Genomic DNA, 21,366 nt, shown 5'->3' on the forward strand with positions numbered 1-21,366 from the left:
ATAACAAATTTTTGACAGAGTAATATTACGTTATAAGAGACTTTTGATTTCCAAAACTACTCCATTTTCAATAGTGTACATAATAATAACAGTAGTTAGTGGGTACGAGGCTCCATTTTCCAGACATCACACCTCGTATACATCTATTCTGATTTTGTACAACTAGTACATCTAATATACTATCATTAGGAAACACAACATTACGCTAGAAACTAACACAAACCAAATCGGTTAGCAGCCCCATTTTGATCCATCATTTCCTCTTCCTTCCCTGCGAAAAAGTTTGGAAAATTTAGGTTATCAATTCATCATATAATACTCAGCAGCGATAAGAATATATCATCCAGAGAAACATACCGAGCTCACATAGTCATCCATCGATGATTGCTTCCGCTTCTTCATAGTTGATGGGGGGCTCTCCGCAGCCTGTCTGGCAGCAGCGCGCTTGGATGGGATTGCATTCTGCTGAGATGAAAAACAAGAAATGCTAAGAAACTGAGCTGAAGATAACAAGGTTATTCCATTATTCAAGTGGTGTGGCATCCCTACCTTGGCTAGTTTCTTCTCTTTGCGTGCCTGCCTCTCCCTCTCATCATATTCTTGGTTTTCCCTCTCTACCAACCTAATTAGTGTATCACATCTCCTTGCAAGTTCTTGAGTCGTACGAGACTTTATAAACCAGTCGAAGCGGAACAATGGTGAAGTACGGAAGGCTGCCTTGAGCTCATCCCAGTTACCATATCCGAGCTTATGAACCATGCATATCTGAGAAGAACAATTACCAGACATTAAAGGAATGATACACGAGATCCAACTTATTCAAAGAGTCAAGATGATTATTCGTAGTCTAACCATGAAACGATCACATTCTTCATTGTACAGTTTCCCTTTGTTCTGGCCATACTGGATCTTCAATTCCAGCCAAGGGTTTTTATAGCGATCCAGCTTCTTCCCAATGGCTTTCATGATCTCATCTTTCCGCGATATCCTAGCCTCTCCTCTTTCAATGCTTTTGATGATCCTATCATAATCTGATTAAACATATTCACGTTCATTATCATGCTCCACATGCAGTGGAAGAACTAAAAACAAGAGCCACACACAGTATATGCTTTCTAAAAGAGAATTAACCAGCTATATTAAGGTTTCACAATGTAACTAGAAGATGAAACCTCAATGCATATACCATTGAGTTCTTTATATCTATCCTTGAAAGCTTTAGCATATCTTTCAACTTCTTCCTCTGTTTTCCCTTCCATTTCAGAAGCAATACCCCTGATGTCATTCCGGCCATACTTCTCACAGGCCCTAATAAATGTGTTAAAGTCTTTTCTGCTCCAAGTTGAAAATCCCTAAATACCAAAATTAAGTAAAATTAGAAAAAAAAAAATCAGTTAAAGCTCAAGCTAACTTCAAGCAATGGGTAAGGCAAGTCTTTTCTTGAGGGAATGGGTGAGGCAAGTTAAAACTTACTTCTTCCAGCAACCGCTCCTTCTCTTCCTGCTCCTCAGCAGTCAATGGGTCTCCTACATCTAAGTACAAGAAATATAATCAAGATATAATTCAGGTAAATAAGTAACACAGAGTTCTCAAGAAAGAACAGACCTTCTGGTTCATCCACATCTATGGTATCTTTTACTTGATTCCTTTGATGTGCTTGCTGAATTCAAAGGACAAAGGGTAAGAAAGTGATCACAAGCAGATATGTATTAGGGAGTCCCAATAGTAAGTTGGACACGCACCATAAGACACCGCACTTCTTTCTCATACAGCTCGCTAAGACGCTGTGTGTTGAAGAACTGGAAATCATGCCTGACAAAAACTGACATGAGCCATAACATACATAAATCTTAAATACTCAACATGTAAAAACAAGTAAACAAAAAACGATTACAATTGCGGCATGCGAGGAATTCGAGGCTCCTTGGGCTTCACAGGACCACTTTGACGCATTGTCTGCTTGAAGTACTCTGATTCTGAGTAACTACAGATAAATAACAACAAATGGATAAGTCTGCCAGAAAACAAACAGACAGTTAAGTGTGTAATTAAAGAGATAGAAAAAACGTACTTGCGTTTCCTCTCTCTTTTTGGTGGTTCAATCCAATTATCACTGACAATTTTCTTAAAATCGAACTTATTTTCATCCTTCACCAATGAAGAAAATGCAAATGAGTTGGGGCGAGAATAAGTAAGAATCATAACAGCCAGCAATAAGCAAAGCATCCATACCTTTTCATCATCAAAATCATACAAATCAGCAGCTGGAGAAAGTGCATAACATGTTAATCAAATTAATAAAACATAAATAAATGGACAAAAACCATAAGAGGCCAAGAATATCAAACATACTGTCATCCATTTTGAATTTGATGGCATCTTCAGTAAATTTTTTCATCTTGGCATCAAGTTCAGCTGTTGCTTCTTCTCCCTTGGCAATTATTCGATCTATATCCTCATCTGTGATCGTGCTATCTTTGGAGCTGAAAACCATTTCAGCACCAAACCTTACCATTTGCAACAGCTCATCCTTATTCACAGCTGCATAATCGAAAACCAAAATACATAAATAAATCACATCAATATTGCCAGCGAAGGAAGCAATGTTAGTGGATGCATAAGACTTACTCTTTTGTTCTGCTAGCCTCCCTTGCTGGATAACCAAGGCATCAAGAGCAAGCTTCTTATAGGCCCTTTCAATAACTTTTTCCTCAATAGTGTACTACATAATAGCAAATGATAAGTCATTGAACACTGAACCTCCAGCGCACTTGATATAACCATAAAAATTATGACAAGACAAACCTCAGTGCAGAATCGGAATACTTGAACCTCCTTCTTCTGTCCTATCCTATGAGCTCGATCCTGTGCTTGTAAATCAACCTGTGGGTTCCTGCAATCATACGAGCCTAGCATTGTAACTCAAAAGCCAATTCAATAGCATTCAATAAAACCAAAACGGTAGAAAAGCAAATTCTTACCAGTCACTATCATAAAGAATGACAACATCAGCAGTCGCAAGATTGATACCAAGACCTCCAGCCCTAGTTGACAGCAGAAAGACAAATTTTTCGCTTCCTGGTTTATTGAAGCCTTCAATGGAAGCATCTCGATCTTCTCCCCCTGTATTCCCATCAATTCGGCAATAGAGGTACCCACGGAACATTAAGTAATCCTCAAGAATGTCTAGCAGTCTTGTCATCTGATGTATGTAATAAAAGAAGTGATGGTTATGGCAAATCCCAAAATAAAAAGCAACCGAAAACAATATAATAATCTAGACAATCTATAAGCAGTACAAGATTCTGAAAGTAGATGAAGTTGGTCATGGTACCAACCTGGGAAAATATCAAAACCCTGGAATCGCGTTCCTTTAATTTTGGGAGCAACTTGTCCAGAAGAACCATCTTTCCTGCAACCAAAGGAGATAGAAAACTATAAAAGTTAACAAAGCTGAGACAGGAGAACCCAAGCTAGAGCATATAGTGTGCGTTTTCTTCCTTGATCTTCTAGCAAAACCTTACCAGCATTTTCAATGAGATGCTCTCCCGTGCTATAAGGTGGGCCAGGTTCCGCACCTTGAAACAAATATGGATGATTACAACATTTTCGGAGCTGCATGGCTATATTAAGAAGGCGTTTGCGTTCTCCACCAGCATTTACCACCTCAAGATCTTTCTGTAGCAATGCCTTATAGTATTGCTTTTGCATTTGGGACATGCCAACTTTAAGTATTGTCTCCTTCTTGGGAGGTAAACCTTTCTCAACATCAGATTTTAGCCTTCTAAGAAGGAAGGGCCGGAGAACCTGGTGTGTCACCAAAAGGACTGCATCAGTCAGACAAGTGAATTGCTCAAGCAACTGCATCTCAAGAACTTTAATTGATATATCAAATCCTAATAGTTTCTGTGCCCAAAGAAACAGATTACAGGAGGAAGATTTTCATTATACAAGAGAAATGGTATAGAAGTTGCAAAACCACTTTGTTATGCAATACAACAACTTGTATTGCACTTTAAAACATAATTTTAGAGTATCAAACACATAGATCTGAGATGCTTATGAATTGGCCAGCCTACAGCTCTCATGCACTTTTTGATTACTATCGAACATAAGAATACCATTTTTGGCACAAAGAATTATCTTAATAGAACAATCACACACCTTGTGAAGTTGTTGGACAACTTCATGTTCATCATTTTCACCAGAAATTTGGAACCACTTGTCAAACGTCTCTGCAGAACTAAATATTTCTGGAAGCAAGAAGTTGAGGAGAGCCCAGAGTTCATGAAGATTATTCTGAAAAGTGCAAAAAAAACATTGGGAAAACATAAAACTAACATCACATCTCAATTGAAATAAATATACCCGAATATAAACCTCAGCTTCCTAATGTATACATTGAAGGTTTCTGTAGGACTAACACAAGTTCCTAAAAACAAATTAAACTCAAACTAATTAGGCATAAAAAAATTACTACATTTTAGATATATAATCTTCCAAACGAAAGCATGATACTATACCCCACTTCAAATTCCGAACCAACTAATGTAACAGTTATTGTAGAGTTCATAAAATGGCAGAGACTTAGCAACTGTGACACAAAAAAATATTACCTGAAGTGGTGTTCCAGTAATAAGAAGCCGGTAGTTAGTATTATAGAGCCTCATTGTTTTTGAGAGAAGGGAATTCTCATTTTTGATTCTATGAGCCTCATCAATAATGATATAGCGCCAATTAAATCGTCGCAATGTAGTCTTTTCTTTGATGGCCATCTCAAAACTTGTAACACAAACATCGAACTTCCCAGCAACAAGTAACTCCTCGCGAATATACCTCTAGAAAATATCATAATAGGATTTTTGAAATCAAAAGCAGTAGAAACACAACTCCTGGAAAATAATATCTAAATTGGTATTGCAAGCTTACCCTTTCATCAGGATTTCCAAGGAACTTTACAGCACGCAGCACTGGGCAAAACCTTTTGATTTCATTCATCCAATTTCCAAGTGTGGATTTTGGAGAAACAACCATGTGAGGACCTGTAATTCCTCTGAACTCGTGCAAGTAGCCCATCAAGGATATTGTTTGCAAAGTTTTACCAAGTCCCTAAATTAAATACAACACACTAATATTAGTACAAGAAACCATTATCAATAATAGGGGAAACCATTATGTTGAAAATACAACTACTCTCCATATATACCATTTCATCAGCAAGTATCCCATTAATGCCATTTTCATACAACCGAATCAGCCAATTTAAACCAGCTAGCTGGTAGTCCCTCATCTTTCCCTGAATACCTGCAAACAAAGGTAAAATTAGCATAGGAGATACCATTTTGTGTAAAAAACAGTGCAGGGACCCAATACATACTTGCACCAAATTAGAAACTAATGCAGTAGAAACTAAACATAGGGTAGCATTATCACATATACTAGTAAACCATTCTAAAAGCAAACATTTTTAGTATTATTGTGGCAGAAGAAATTCATAACAATGAAAACAAAGAGGATAAAGAAAATCTTACAAGAAGGCTGCACCAATAGTCTAGTGTTTCCTGTGCCAGAAATGCCATCTTCTTCCTCTTTGAGACACTCTTCATCTTCTTCTTCTTCAGTTATCTTTGATGCATGGCGGCCCCTAACAATTGGAGAGCACAAGAAACATAATTTACTTAAGAAGCAACTAGCTTGGCTACAGAGGACTATGTTAACAGTGTGAATATCCTTAATCAGTTCCATCTATTACTGACCTCTGCCCCCATGCTAAGGAATTCACTTCCACAAACACCTCTTAGTTTCATTATTTTCCTAAAATATCTACTTCTAAGGCTGCCAACCTGTCCAGTTGACAACTTTTTGAAAGACTTCAACTAAGCCCAATCTTATTTATCTTCCTAGTGCCTACCACAGTGTAATGCAAAATAAAATTACAAAAAGAGAAGAGACAAGACAAGGATTTCTACTGACAAATTTTAGCACCACTACATCCCTTCTCAACTGTCAGCTGCTCAACCATGTATAAATAGCGCATTAGCAAGATACAACACATGCCGATCTACCAAGATCATAGAAACTCGATCATGTACAACGGTTAGGTGCAACCCAAACCAAATTTATTAAACAAAATTTTTTGCAAGATATCCTTATCATTATTAGCAGCTATGAAGCACAGTGAAATACTTACCAAGAAAATGGTAATATTAAAGTTTCAACCTATAGCCATACTGGAAAGGTAATCAAGTCAAAATGACATTACCCACCTTCCTTTTCCCTTCTTCTGAGAAACAGACTGATCACCCTTGGCAAAATGAGCAAATAACTCTGTTTGCTGTAAAAGATAGTTCAAACGACCCTTTCCTTTGTTGTTCTGTGCCAAAGCAGATCAGATCACTTATCATATGATCATATCCAAGAAGATAATTTAATGTACACATCATATCAAGTACCAATTCATACTCAGAAAACACACCATGTCAGACTCAATAGCAGCATTCTGCACATCAAGTATTTCTTGTATTTTCTGCTTTTTTACCCGCTGCATTTCTTTAAGCCTTGCTCTTTCGCGCTTTGAAATTTCATTTGCAACAACATCCTCTTCCTGAAACCACAACTAAAAGCTTCAGCATAGCCCACTCGATCATTCCAACCATGTAAAACATCTTTAAACAGCACCATAGATATAATGATAACAATGCCCATTTGGTAGGGCGGACAAGTATGTAAGATTATTAACGCAGAGGCCCGTGTTAGGAGCTCTGGCCCGGCCAAGCCAAATCAACAATTTACATTTCGACCGGTTTCACTATCGCATCCTTTTCTGTACTGGGCAATGGACTCCAACAGCCTTGTTGAAATGGGCATTATCGAAGCAGCAACGGGTTAGGAATTGGATGAGGGAGATGGCGATGTCGAAGCAACAGCAGCAGCAGTGAGTGATATACAAAAATGTAATTTTGCATTCCAATCTACGAAATAATCTAGACTACCACACATCTTATTTTTTCTTAGTTTTAAATCTAGACTACCAAACAGCAGACCGATCATAGATCCGTCGAGTACACCGTGAATTGAAAACAAACAATAGCGAATTATAAAGTAATATGACCTCAATGTCATCTTCGTCCTGATCGGCAGCGTTCGGAGCATCCTCGTCGTCGGAATCTTCGGCGGTGCGAGCCACCGCCTCGAGCTCGTCATCGTCTTCTTCGTCATTGACCTGGTCCCTGGCCACCTCCTCCTCAGCCGAGGAGCTAGTCATCGAGTCGTCGGATGAGTCCTTTGCACGAGAGGGTTTCGCCATCTTCGAGGGTTTCTGTAATTCAGCTCCGCGTCGAACAGTAGCACAGTTGTGCGGTTTGGGGGAGAAGCGGTGAAGAAAAAAGGAAAATGGAAAATTGAAATGCAACCGACCAATTTGGTTGGCGGTTTGGGTTTTTATATTTAATGGGCATTTCCCGCCATTTGTTGCGTGGGATCCCGCCCAATGTGGGCTTATTCATTATTTTAAATCTACTCAAAGCCCAATAAGAGATTCCTTTATTCCTTTTTACTTGATTACTAATATGTAAAGAACTAAAAGTTTAAAATTTTCAACGATCAGTGTTCTAATGTTTTTTTTTTTATAAGTAAAGGAACTTTAAAAATGGTTGGGGCTTTGGTGGAATTTGAACATCGTTTTTTTTTCGCATGGAGAAGAGCATTAGTTGCTTGCATTTATGATATTACAAAACCTAGAATCAAAATCTTCCGAGTTTTAAGTGTTTTGCACACTCAATCTCTATACAAAGGTTAATTAGTTTTAGGTCTATTGATGACATAGGTGTTCTTGCTGCATATGGCACCACTGATATTGTTGGGAATTTGTTGTGTTGAGGGATGCTTCAACATCGGTCTTAAAACTGTATATAGACGGATGCAAGGGACGCACCTTGGTTAATTTAAATGAGATGAAACTTTACATATATCTTGTAAACATGTAACATTACAAATCTCTTCTGTGGATAACAATTGGCAGTGCATATATAAGTAAATATAATTTGTGTTGCATGATCCAAGTATATTTTGGTTTGAGCTGATTTATCTAACTTATAGATTCTGCTAGAGTTAGGCTGCTCATTACACGTTACATGACTCGATGAAATATATTCGAGCTATGTTAATTGCTCATCCCAACATAAAAGCATCAAGAAACCACAGGAAATTTCCATTAATACATCAAAGCAATTGAGATTTTCTCCTCACCAAGAGATAATAGTCTGAAATTTTGATATTGGGTGTGTGACAAATTCACCATTATGAGTAATCAAAGTACATAAATACAAGTCTAGAGATGTTGACAAACAGAGAAGGATTGAAGAATGCCAATCTCATATGAATTTCTTCCTCAGTTTCCCTTGACATCAGCTGCTGCTGCTGCTGCTGCTACTACAACGTCACCCTCCTGCAATATCATTCACAACGAACATCCATTGTCGTAAACAATAATATTCAAATCCAACCCCAAATTCTGAGTAAACAATATCCAAAATAGAGTCATACACTTTGATCAGCAGGTTTCTTCTCTTCTGCAGAAGGCTTTATTTCTTGAGCCAACTCTTCTGCAAACCACACAATAACATAAATTTGAATCATTAATGATCAAAAACCACCTTATTTAAGTAATTCTGATACACAAACCTTTTCCTGTCTTGTCTTCTTCCTCTGCAATTGCAACATTGCTTTCTCCCTCAACGACGACGTTTTCGCCTTGGGGGATCTTCTCATTAGCACTAGAAGAAGAAGGAGCATCTTCTACTTGCTGGGAAACCACCTCTTCTTGATCAGCCTTGACCTCATCTTTCTTCTCTTCCTTCAATTCCACATTCTTGATCTCTTGCACAACCTCAATGGCTGCAGGGATTTCTTGCTCCACCACTTCAGGCTTAACCTCCTCTTTTTTGTCTTCCTTCAATTCCTCATTCTTGATGATCTTTTCTTTCTTCTCCTCCTCCTTCTCCACAACCTTAGAAACAGCAGCAGCCACTTCAATCTCCTTGTTCTTCTCTACCTTGACTTCTTCTTCTTCATCATCCTTGGCCTTAACAGCCTCGGATTCTATATTCTTGGGAATCTCAACAGCTTGGTTTTCATTTTTCTTCAAAGTTTCTGAATCCTTATCAGCATTTGCAGTCACATTTACATCATTTTTGGGGATTTCAGCCCCTTGTTTTCTGATGCTCCTGCTCTTGCTCTTGCTCTTGCTCTTGCTCTTGGTGATGGTGTTTTGTGTTGCAACAGCATGCTTTGATTCTCCGCAACCCATTTTGTGTGTGTGTTTATGAAAAATGGATTCTTGAAATATGGAAAGAAAGAGAAAGGAGAGGAAAATGGTGAATTTTTTTCCCTCTGATTTCTCTCTTGTGAGTTTCTTTTTCTTCTTACAATTTTGTTCTGGTTTAAATGGGTCAAGTCACCGGTTTTGCCGTTCCTATTTTGAAGGCTCTAATTTCTTCATGAGGAATTGAGTGGACAACCATTTTACCAAAAAATTACTGCTAAAAAATAGAAAAAAAATAGATTTAGTATTATATATACGATAAACCTTTTATAAATTAATATTGTTGGGGCCATATAATTTTATTAATTTAAAAGGATGTATTTTATAATGAACTTATAGGGGTTATAACATTTATACAAATTTTCAGAGTTTTATAATTCATTTATACATTAGTTATTGATTATAAATAAATTAAACTACAGATTTTAATTGCTATTCAAAGAATATATATTCGCATAATTATTTTCATTGGAAGTTTGAATGGTCTCATCCATTGTCTTTTGTCAATGTAAAAGAATGATTTATGGGGCATGTACATTGTGTACAAGTAGATCTATGGATGGATACACTCAAGAATAACAAGAGACTAATGTTGTTTTTCATTCATTTTTAACTATAAAAATCGGTTAAAATTGCCATCATAATTCTTTGGCTCCCGCTGCTACGACAATGTTGAAAAAGTGGGTTGAGAAGAGATTACATAGTCGGGAAGAAAGGGTTGAAAATGGCAGATAATTAAATGTAATTTTATTTTTATTATTTTTTGTATTAATATTTCTTCTATGTGTATTAAACAAAAATTATGCATCCGTTCATTTTTAGATCAATTATATAACGAAGAATTGGAAGCAACAATTCTTCACAATTTTTTATTGCAATACTGAGAAAATAATGATCCAACTATCGAGGAGAGTGATGTGACAGCAATCTATTTTACCAATATGATGACTTTATACATATCCTATTTAAGAAGTTGTAAATAATGATCTGTTTATAATTTTCTATTTGGTTATATATCTCGACTATTTGATTTTATTTTTCTTTAACTCATTTAATCTCACTTACTTTAATTTACTTATTTACTCTCCTTTTTATCTTTTTATTTTCTTATTTGTTTCAGTTTAGTTTAATAGGAGTACTTTAAATACAATTTTTCTAAATTCTGAAAATGTCTCAAGTAATATGAGAAGTAAGGAGTATTTTATTCACGGGTGTCCATCTATGACGGACAAATTATTAGCTTTGTGGAGATTTATTTGGTGGAAATTTATGTATATACAAGCTCTATTCTCTATAGTAGTCGTTTTACTGTATTAAATGAAAATCGAACTCTCTCCTGTGGTTAGATATAATCTATAATACAATTCATTTTGTAATTCAGCGATGTTGAAATTTCAATAAATACGAGTAAATAATTGAGAAGATCTTAGCCTGCTTTCGATCTCAGTGCACATGCTTTTGTTTTTTTATATACATGTATGTCTTGTTTGTTTGGTGTGGTATCGATTAGTTAGATTTGATATAAGTTTCGGTCTATATACTATTATAGTTGATGTTTAATTTGTATTTAAATGAAGCTAAAGAGTTATTTAAGGGGAAATTTTTTCAATGATTAAAAATTTAATGTTGTTACCCCATGAGATGGGAAAACTGAATATAGAACTTCTCGAAATGAGAGTTTTGAGACGTTTAATTTTGGTGTGAGATACTCTGAATTGTTACTATATCTATATACTGAATGTTTGGATATTTTTTGGATAGACCAAAATTATATTTTTGGGGAAGGGGAAAGAGAAAGTGACTCCATGGAAATTGGGGTTTTCGAATGTTGGGAATTTTGTTTGTCATTTTGGTGCAATGCATTTGGATGGTATTGCCCATACTATTGCTATTTTATCTAGCATGTCTAATTATTGACGTGCATTTAGAAAATTATATTTATTTACATTTTTTACATTTCTTGTATATTTTGTCTTTAAATTCTGCAGGCCCATGAAGCACAAGACAACAGGATAGGATACAAACGAAGAATATACCTTTGCGCTGCGAATTAATTAAACAATTTTCAATATAGAAAAATGTAAATAATTAATTGATTTGCAGGCTGTGTGACAATTCATGAAGTGGATGATACCCATGTTTAGACCTTTTTCCCAATAAACCAAATCAATTTCTATGCTGAATTGAAAACCTATAAATTATTTTCGTAGTTTACAACTTCTTCGTGATATTTTAAGAGTTATTTAGGATTTGTCTGGATTGATTTTTCCAATAACAAATTTTCTTAATTTTCCAGATGGAAGAAAATTGAAATTTTCGTCTTTTTCATTGTTTGGTTTATATTCACAATTTGATACTACCATTTTGGCGTTTTTCTATCTTTTCGAATTAAATTTGTTAGTTAGCAATTTTCTGTTTTATAATTAATGATTACCGAACATAGCCGATTATTTGATACTTCATGCGTTGAAAAAAGTAAAAATTAAATAACTATCTACTGCATTAATGGTGTATTTATGTTAAAGATGAGATAGTATTATAGTCTCGTCAAAAAGTACTTTATAAGTATCGTTAGATTGTTATTACTAATTATCATACGATAATTAATCTAAAATTAAATTATGAGACTATTTTAGTTAGGTGATTATAACATATTACTTAGATTATTCATATAGGATTAAGATGTGAGACCCAATCTCATAAACTAAATACAGTCATAAAATATAATCTTTCAAATAGAACTAATCATATTGTACTACTCCTGTTATATTTTCGAGCATATGCATTTGCAAATTTTTTTCACAAATAATTGGTTGTAATGAACTGAATTGATCAACTAAGTGGAAAACTTTCTAATCAAACTTGTCCAAATATATCTGTCGAGCTTTAAAATGTATGTCATCAACAAGTGGAGTAATATTTTTTGAATCAAGCAAATTATCCACTTATTGCCTATATTTTGGGCCCAATTTGTGGGCTAATAATGGCCTCATGTATACCTACTTAATTAATGGGCTGCTGTTGATTCCCAATCGTATCTACATTATGTATGAGCAATTTATTTTGACAAGTAATTGCATTCATGAAACATGAACTCTGGATTCATTTATTGGCGGCTATTAAATATGTATAGACCGATATGAATAAAGTGTAATAAAAACATGATGTATATCATTAAAAAGTCTCATATTCATTAATGCTTATTCTATAAATAGATTGGTGCCCATACGTGATGAAAACTCCTTTCTCACTTTCATGATCGACTTCAATAAAGAAAGGAATAAGCTAATTGACTATATATGCAAATGCAACAGATGTTTCATCATCCTTGAATGGGCCATTATAATTTTACTCCATTTTACAAAAGACAAGGTTTATATTGTACAAAGTACAGTCATAATATATGGATATAATACTCATTTAAATCACAAAGTTTATTCAAATACTGGCCCATCGTATCAAAACAAAATATAAATTATAAAATTCTAATTTTTTATAATTATTTCATATTTGTACTACATAGCATCTTTTAGTGATGCTTAAAACGGTTTTATTTCATGAAAATAAGTATCTTTCATCTTTTCTTTAAATTTTGTTTTATTTTAATTGAACGATTTGAAATAATTTGACATTGTGTGAGTTAATTAATTATTATGTGGACTATAAATGTGCATAATAAACTAGTGCTATAAGTTGGATATTTTATAGTAGTACTAAATGAAAGTGCGGAGCATATTAGATATTTAGATGGCGTCATGCATGTATTGAGTCGTTTGAGAACGAAAAATGCGTAATACTGTTATGCATAAGATTATTATTTTTAGCAATAATATGAACAATAGTCAAAACATTTATTAAATCCACGTCATGATTTCAGAAAGCAATGAATCCATGTCATAAATATATTATCCAATAAATAAAATGCTCGAAATTTGAGAAAAACTGTGGCGTCATCGCCTCCAAGAGTACACGCATGAGTGCACCTAGAGAAATATGAATATCAAATTCGATTTTCTTTTAATTTACATTTCTCTTTAAATAACGATAAAAAAAGCTCCCATTTCACTCGGTTTTAAAGACAACATGTCGAAGATAATTACAGCCATAAATAAATATATGAAATTAAGTCTTCGAAGAATGCACGTGTTTCTGAGTTTGGTTAATTGGAAATTTAAATGAACCCATAAAGATGGAAAACTTGAAATTTTTGTTTGGGGTGTAATTGCAGATTGGAAGATTTCGGAATTGGATTCTGAACTATGATAACTTCATCTTCATCCAGTTATGTTAAGAATGGTCTGAGTAATGTAAAAATTACAATTTGAAAATCATACTAGTACTTAATTTTCACTGATTGATTTTAATTGCACTTATCAAAAGGATCAAGGAATTAATCAATTATTTCATACTCAATTGAAATTGAAGATCCGAGCCAATGAGAGGTCCTGAATTCACATGGCCAAAATTGAGCATCTCAAAGGATTTTAACTGTCGTCAAGAAGCAGTTACTTTAAATTCGGGAAGAGATTGCTTTGAGCTGTGATTGGGTAGATTGAGCGGTGCTGGGCCCCATCCGGCCACCCCACTCCTCAGTCACTTTCACGCTACCTTATCCTCTTCCCCAAAATTATTGTTATAAATGGTTGAAGGTGCTTCCAGATTTGGCAAGTTAAGAATATTATAATAAGATGTTTGTTTTGCCATTAATGCTCACGTATATATAATCTGTCCCTGTCCATTTGACTCCATGGCCCTCTCTTAACTTGATTTTATTGGAGTTTTTGAGGTCGCCCCCCATCTTCTTCTTGCATCCCACTTTCACTTGGAAATGCTAATGGAAGGCAGCCCCAATGATCGCCTCACCTTTGGCAAGATGGGTTATGGGTACTCTCTCTATTTCTCTCTCATCAGATGTCCATTTGCTTATGCATCTTTGATCTTGTTACTGCAGTGTTGTAGTGATGTTTTAGATTGACATTGATGTTATGATTTGTAGATCTTTATAGCTTTGTTTGAGGACATAAGTATTGATTGTGTTAATCAAGGCACATAGAAAAGATTACATTTTTCTGCATAAATTTAGGGATATAATCAATTTGTGTAGAATCTTGTTGATGTTCCTTGTGTTTGGTGCCAATCTCCACTGTTTTAAGATTCTTACTTGATCTTGTCCAGAAATAGAAAGTCTGATAGTTTAAAATGGAATCTTTCAATGGATTCTTTCTGATTTGGGGAATAAGTGCAGCACACGCATCACCATGTATTTGTATGTGTATTGAGTGTAATTCTGTTTTTGAAGTTTTTAGAAATAGTTTAATTAGTATAGATCCAAATCATTCATGTGAAATGGCTGTTCAAATTCAGTTAAGATGGATTCAATTATGGTCTGGTTTAGCCGTTTAGGTATTCATATTGTTAGGATAAGTTTGGAGATGGTTGTTGTGTGTTTTAGGTTTTTCCTTTTGTTTTGAGGCAATAAAATTCTATATGCACTGTCAGGATAAATTAGTGATTTGTTTGCTATTGAGGGTTTTGATATCATAGAAATCCCAGTTACTGATTTTGTAGTCATTGGATTTATATAGATGCAAGCATTATAGAAGAAGATGCAAGATTCGAGCTCCATGCTGCAACGAAGTCTATGATTGCCGTCATTGCCACAATGAAGCCATGGTACGGATTATTCAATGATGTGATCTACTGTAAACCATAGTATCCCTAGCATCTCTTATCTACCAAAGCCCAATTTAATATGGGAATTTTGTTGCTTGATTCTTGTTGAATCAACAGAGTATGCAGCGCAAGATTTATGATCGTCATGATCTAGTCCGGAGCGATGTGAAACAAGTATGTCCTTTGCAGAAATGTATTCTTCTTGCTTCTACACTTGAGTTATTTGTTTCTGCCATTCTTTTTTTGCTTGATTTCTTATTGAAATTGATGATATTATTGGTCCGATTGTAGGTTATTTGTTCTGTTTGCGACACGGAGCAGCCTGTACTTCCTCTAACCTGAGTCGTAGCCAATTCTTTCCTACAGTCTGTATATTAATCGTCTTTGTCTTCATCTTATCCAGGTTGCACATGTTTGTGTGAATTGTGGCGTCAATATGGGAGAGTATTTTTGCGAAATATGCAAATTCTACGATGATGATGTAATGTGATCTTCAATATCCCTCTTTTCTATGTGCTATGACAGAAGGCTTTTAAACTCTAGCTCTTTCTTGCTTGATGCAGATTGAGAAAAAACAATTTCACTGTGATGATTGTGGGATCTGCAGGTTTGTGAAAATGAACATGTGTATTCAAACTTGTTTAAACCAAATTCAAAAGTACGTTAGAGCTGATTTATGCTCGTGGTCGTCTGCAGGATTGGAGGTCGAGAGAACTTTTTTCACTGCAAGAAGTGTGGTATGGGACTTGTTACTGGCTATATATGTTGTTTGAAAACACATTCCATGAATGGTTTTCTCCCCTTGTTTTCGGACGCTTTGTTGTTTATCTTCAACTAAATAGATGACTTATCTCCTCGTCTCCGTTCTTGCTAACCATGCAGGCTCTTGCTATTCAATTAGTTTACGCAACAACCACCTCTGCGTGGAGGATTCCATGAGGCATCACTGCCCTATATGCTATGAGGTTTTTCTTTCTTTGTTCAAACTTCTGAGAATCACAACACTTTTTATATATACTTATAAATGCTGCGAAATCTGTGATTCTTGCATTCTACAGTATCTATTTGACTCCCTCAAAGATGTGACGGTCATGAAATGTGGACACACCATGCATTCTGAATGTTACGATGAGCTGATAAAGCGTGACAGGTAATAAACTGTCTCGTCTCATAATCACTACCGCGTCTCTGCTTGTTTTATGGATAAAATATCTACTCGCACGTGGCTGGCAGGTTCTGCTGCCCTATATGTTCCAAGTCAATCATGGACATGTCTATGGCGTGGAAGAGAATAGACGAGGAAGTAAGTCTCCCTAAATATACGAAATCAACAGTTTTGCAGGTTGAAAACGGTTATTAACTCGAGAAGACACTGCTTTTTTTGCAGATTGAAGCGACCATGATGCCCGAGGAATACAGATACAAGAAGGTATGGATTTTGTGCAATGACTGCAATGACACGACTGAAGTTTACTTCCACATAATCGGCCAGAAATGCAGCCACTGTGAATCGTATAATACTAGAACAATTGCTCCTCCCGTTCTTCCTCAGTAAAACAGTTTTAAAACTCCATTATTTTGCTCTGATGCACCGGACAAGCTGGTGCAATATGATTGATGTTGTCGTTTGCTGTAATTTTTATACGTGTGGTGATTGATGTACACTATTGTGTTGCTCTTCCTATTAATATGGGGAAAAAATGTATCGAGCTCAGTGACTTTGGATTGATGTATACAAAGTTTTATTGGCTTGTTTACCTTTACAGCTTATGTAGTTTTTAAGTTGCTCGACAATGATGTTTCATCTTACTTGTTCAAAACCATTAACTTCCCCAATTTTGACAAGAGCAAAACAACTTCATCACTTCTCTATATTTATTATCTGTATTCAATTATTTCAATTTGTAATCTAATCTATTCAAAAGTATTGCAATAGCATTCGTGTAATTTTTTCCAAAACATCCATTTTATATTAGTATGTATTTATATATCAGCCTGTGGTGCTCATCCTGTCACAACTAGTCCTCCCCTGCCTCTCGAGGAAGCACTCTCTCGTCTTGGCTTACTGTTTACCCCAATGAAAACCTGATGATCCATATGCACTTCACGATCCATACCTTTTTTAACACAAGTATACGTGCAAGTCTTTCTGTGCGAAAATGGCATTGTCTAGCTCTAGAAATGGAAATATATGGACATGAGCCAACCATGGGAACATGAGAATACTCATTCTACAACTTGGGTTTCCATATATGGATCAATCAAAGGTGACAAGGGAAGAGAATGAGAATTTAAGCACCAAAGAATTTGCCAATGTGGTAAATAACAATGGGACAAGAAGTAGTAATTCCTTCTCAAACAAACATATAAAATGAGCTCCATATAAAAAATGTCATCAAACAAATGCAAGGAATAAAACTATCAAAATGTCATCAAAATGAGAGGTCTCTGAGCACAAGCAGATGCAATCAATAACTACAGCAATGAATCATTCTAATCATATCTTTGCATATACTTATAAACTCAATTCTAGTCAAGAAACTTTATAATCTATCACATATGGATTAGAATCCAAAATTTCTAAATCAACTTCTGTTCAGTAAATGTAATGAAGATAGTATATCTTGTCTCATCTTATCAATAGAGCTGCCTCCATGACCTCCAAGCTTCACCGTGGCTGTGAATGTCATCACCTTCTCGTCACTAACATTAATCCGTGCCTCCATAACTTCAGCTTCATGCCTCTGTAGAATCCTCAGTATGTTGAGCACTGAGCCCTGCCTAGAGGGCAGTTGAATGGCGAGAAACACCGCAGAGTCAGAGATGGTAACATTGACAGAGTTGTGATCTGTGCATTTTGAGTGACTAGGCCTTTCCACCCTGCGCAGTTTGCTCTGAAATTTCTTCAGACCTTCCAACCTCTCTGCCTCTTCTTGAAGGAATTTGATATAGTTTACTGTATTGTCCAGTATCCTTAGTTTGCTGGGCTGTAACATTTCACATGGTTCAAATCTAGATTGAGAGATCAGTGTTTTGAACAGTTTCACAATGTGAATATGGTCAAATTCTTCTATTTCACACAAATTAGAAACATAATCTCTCATTGAGACAATCCAGTGGCAAAATTCGTGTGAAACTCCAACAACTTGTAATGCTCGAATCATGAATATATTCACACACAAACACACACAATCAATCGATCAAATAGAAATTCAAATTCAATCAGGCAATAATCTTCTAAAACTGAATACAATCACATAATCACGCTGATTCAGTTTATTTAGCCCCAAACAATATCACAAAGCACAATTCAACCCTTACATCTAATTAGCATTAATGAAACTTGTTCCCAGCAACAATAACAGCTATCAATTCAACAAAATTCGATCACAGAGAGAGAGAGAGAGATTACCTTACGTGCTGTGAGAAGGGAAGGCACCATTGATTGAAGAAGAGAAAAATTCTGAGTCAATTGGTCCCTTCTCTTGCGCTCACTCAGATTTTTATCGGATTCAATTTTCTGCATCTTTCTCGAATTCTGGATGTTGTGTTCATTATTGGGGATTTGGGGAGTGGAGAAATATGATAATGGTGGGATTGCAGAATCATTGTATCCCTCCATAATTTGGAGAAACAAATCTCTGAGCTCCTCTTCTTTGAGTTTGCAGTTCGCCGATTCTGCGTTTTCCCCTTGGCTCATTTGATCAATCGATTTTTCTTTTGGCGCGTGTTGGGGTTTTCTTTCTTTACTTGTGCATGTGAGAGAGAAGATTTTCGAATGGGGAAAGTCTTTTCCACCAAGAAAGCAGTTAGGATCTCTTCTGCAATCATGCTGTATGTTAATATGAGAGTGTGAGAATGAGAGAGACAGAAGCGAAAGCGATTGATGTGCATGAAGAATTCAGCTTCAATTGATATACACCGTAGATCCTACATACAGACGGTTGAGATGAAGCTATTTTTAAATCAATAGCTGAGGTTGACTTCTTTTATTTTAATTACTCCGATGTTTGTTTTGAACATTTATGAGAATGCAAATCTCAATAGGTCCCGAATTTAAATTGGATAAATTAATTTTTGAGTATTGGTCAAAATTGGTCCTCAACATATGGTCATTTTACCTTTTTAGTTCTAAATTTTATTTTTTGGATTTTTTTTCCTGCATATATGAAAATTAGATCATTTTGGTCCTCCTGTCAATAGTTCCATTAAAAACTAACGATCAACGGGTTTAATCTCGATTTAGACCAAATAAACTCTTTGTTCTGATTTTTAAATCACTAATTAATCTCCAAATTATTTTAACAAATATCCATTTAAAATTAAAATTAAATAAATAATATAAAAAGTTAAAATGAAATAAACCCATCGATTTCTCTCTCAATCACTCATGAGGAATTCTCTCAACACCCACACTAAAACGTCTCTCTTTCTCAACGATTCACTCACTTCGACGGAACCCTCCTCCGATCGGCGACGGCGAATCCAAGGCAGACGACGGCCAAACCTAGTCCTAGACACAACGACGATGACGATGAGCGCACGGAGAAAGAGGTCAAGCTCGTCGTCCGCCTCCCCAAATCCGACGACAAGGTGATACGAATTTAGCTCGTGATTTCCCAATTATGAACCGAACTCACCAGCCACAACAACAATTACTCAGATGATGCAGCGAAATCAAAGCAATGACGAGATCAATGAGGAATTGATCTCCACATCGCATACACTCATGTGACTGATACGTTGCATGCATGCTTCTCATGGTCTAGACGCACACAGCCCATGCATGCAACAAATCTCCCCCCTTAAGGTTCCTTGTCCTCAAGGAACCATGTGAATCTTTCTCTGACAACATCGGCAAATTCCCAAGATGCATCGGCCGGTGACTGCCCATTCCAATGAATCAGCCATTTCGTGGCTGCCTGCTTATGTCTCTTCACCATCTTCCTCTCAAGGATAGCTTGCGGTATAGCATCATTAATGTAGGAGGGTGGAGGAAGATCAATTATAGGCCCGATAGGAGCTGCTGCCGGTTTCAACAGTGAAACATGGAACACATCATGTATAGCAGCAGAGGATGATAGATTGAGCTTATAGGCCACCTTTCCTATTTTATCCACAACTTGATAAGGCCCAAAATACTTAGGCTCAAACTTCTGATGCTTCCCTCGTATGGATTTCTGTCTATACTCTTGTAGTTTCAACCAAACCCAGTCCCCAATGACATAATCCTTGTCCATTCTTTTCTTGTCAGCTTGCAGCTTCATCCTTGTAGCTGCCTTATGCACGTTCCTCTTAAGTATCTCGATCATACCCTCTCTATCACGCAAAGCCATATCCACAGCCTCTACACTAGCATCACCCGGAAGATAGGGAATGTGCAAAGGAGGGGCAAATCCATATAAAACCTCAAAAGGAGTCATTTTAATACTTGAGTGGTATGAGGTATTATACCAATATTCTGCCAAACCCAGCCAATGTACCCACGAGTGTGGTTTCTCTCCAATCGTGCATCTTAAGTAACATTGGAGACACCTATTCACCACCTCTGATTGTCCATCTGTCTCAGGATGATAGGCAGTAGAGTAAAGCAGATCAACCCCCAGCAGAGCAAAGAACTCTTTCCAGAAAGCCCCCACAAATATAGCTCCTCTGTCACTTACAATCTTTATAGGCATTCCATGTAGTTTGAAGACCGAATCCAAGAAAACCTCAGCCACCTTCTTAGCTGTAAAGGGGTGTGATAATGCCATAAAGTGAACATACTTACTCAATCTGTCCACCACCACCAATATAGTGTCATTCCCTTGTGATATGGGTAGTGCCTCAATGAAATCCATAGTGAGGTCAGTAAATATAGATGTAGGTGTTGGAAGGGGCTGTAATAAACCTACAAGTGAAGTGTTTCCCGGCTTATACCTCTGGCAAGTGACACACATTCGCACAAACTCCCTCACATCCTTCACCATTTTAGGCCAATAGAGGAGAGCAGAGACCCTCTTGTAAGTAGCCAGAGTGCCTGAGTGTCCAGCCAATGCAGACTCATGAAAAATAGACAAGATCTTAGCCTTCAATGGTACATCATTCCCCACTACTAGTCTCCCATACCTCCTCAACTCCTCATTGTTCCAGCTAAAAAATGAGTGTGTAGTGGCATCCTTCTTAATATCAGAGATCAGTTGCTGCACCTGAGAATCAGCCTTCCATGAGGCTTTAATTTGAGCAATTAACTCCAGAGGAATAATGTAAGATGTGAGAGCATAAGTCATAATCTCAGGAACTCGAGATAAGGCATCAGCAGCTGAGTTTTCAACCCCCTTCTTGTACCTGATTTCATAGTCAAAGTGCATCAATTTAGCCATCCATGCTTG

The 21,366-nt window shown here is 36.3% G+C and overlaps 4 protein-coding genes across 5 annotated transcripts; 1 reads left to right on the forward strand and 3 right to left on the reverse strand.

Moving 5' to 3' along the window:
* Positions 1-25: 25 nt before the first annotated feature.
* LOC125196461 (ISWI chromatin-remodeling complex ATPase CHR11) lies at positions 26-7,400 on the reverse strand. 2 transcript variants are annotated; one of them, XM_048094984.2, is made up of 25 exons: positions 7,112-7,400; positions 6,476-6,604; positions 6,267-6,373; positions 5,532-5,644; positions 5,207-5,304; positions 4,930-5,109; positions 4,617-4,838; positions 4,165-4,299; positions 3,525-3,807; positions 3,339-3,412; positions 2,982-3,202; positions 2,806-2,893; positions 2,629-2,722; positions 2,353-2,541; positions 2,233-2,264; positions 2,072-2,148; positions 1,895-1,984; positions 1,743-1,812; positions 1,606-1,660; positions 1,474-1,532; positions 1,187-1,352; positions 853-1,031; positions 550-765; positions 358-462; positions 26-271 (listed from the first exon to the last, which is right to left on the reverse strand). In XM_048094984.2, the coding sequence occupies exons 1-25, from the start codon at positions 7,304-7,306 to the stop codon at positions 254-256; spliced, it is 3,195 nt and encodes a 1,064-aa protein (XP_047950941.1). In that variant the 5' UTR covers positions 7,307-7,400; the 3' UTR covers positions 26-253. The 2 variants fall into 2 exon arrangements, with proteins under 2 accessions (XP_047950941.1, XP_047950940.1); XM_048094983.2 differs by having other exon boundaries at positions 358-465.
* Positions 7,401-8,188: 788 nt separating this feature from the next.
* On the reverse strand, positions 8,189-9,418 carry LOC125197254 (uncharacterized). Its single transcript, XM_048095977.2, has 3 exons — positions 8,683-9,418; positions 8,545-8,603; positions 8,189-8,446 (listed from the first exon to the last, which is right to left on the reverse strand). Exons 1-3 carry the CDS (start codon positions 9,305-9,307, stop codon positions 8,390-8,392), a joined length of 741 nt encoding a protein of 246 aa, XP_047951934.1. The 5' UTR covers positions 9,308-9,418; the 3' UTR covers positions 8,189-8,389.
* Positions 9,419-13,867: 4,449 nt separating this feature from the next.
* On the forward strand, positions 13,868-16,752 carry LOC125192597 (E3 ubiquitin-protein ligase MIEL1). Its single transcript, XM_048090220.2, has 11 exons — positions 13,868-14,206; positions 14,908-14,995; positions 15,113-15,169; positions 15,287-15,319; positions 15,399-15,476; positions 15,559-15,602; positions 15,692-15,732; positions 15,878-15,960; positions 16,054-16,145; positions 16,229-16,298; positions 16,383-16,752. The coding sequence occupies exons 1-11, from the start codon at positions 14,151-14,153 to the stop codon at positions 16,548-16,550; spliced, it is 810 nt and encodes a 269-aa protein (XP_047946177.1). The 5' UTR covers positions 13,868-14,150; the 3' UTR covers positions 16,551-16,752.
* A 608-nt stretch (positions 16,753-17,360) lies between these two features.
* Positions 17,361-18,786, reverse strand: LOC125191896 (transcription factor bHLH25-like). Its single transcript, XM_048089321.2, has 2 exons — positions 18,408-18,786; positions 17,361-17,982 (listed from the first exon to the last, which is right to left on the reverse strand). Exons 1-2 carry the CDS (start codon positions 18,693-18,695, stop codon positions 17,581-17,583), a joined length of 690 nt encoding a protein of 229 aa, XP_047945278.1. The 5' UTR covers positions 18,696-18,786; the 3' UTR covers positions 17,361-17,580.
* Between the last annotated feature and the right edge of the window lie 2,580 nt (positions 18,787-21,366).

Source organism: Salvia hispanica, chromosome 4 (genome assembly GCF_029641045.1).
Source record: "Salvia hispanica isolate PSC_SH4W2 chromosome 4, Shi_PSC_v1, whole genome shotgun sequence".
NCBI classification, from domain to species: Eukaryota; Viridiplantae; Streptophyta; class Magnoliopsida; order Lamiales; family Lamiaceae; genus Salvia; species Salvia hispanica.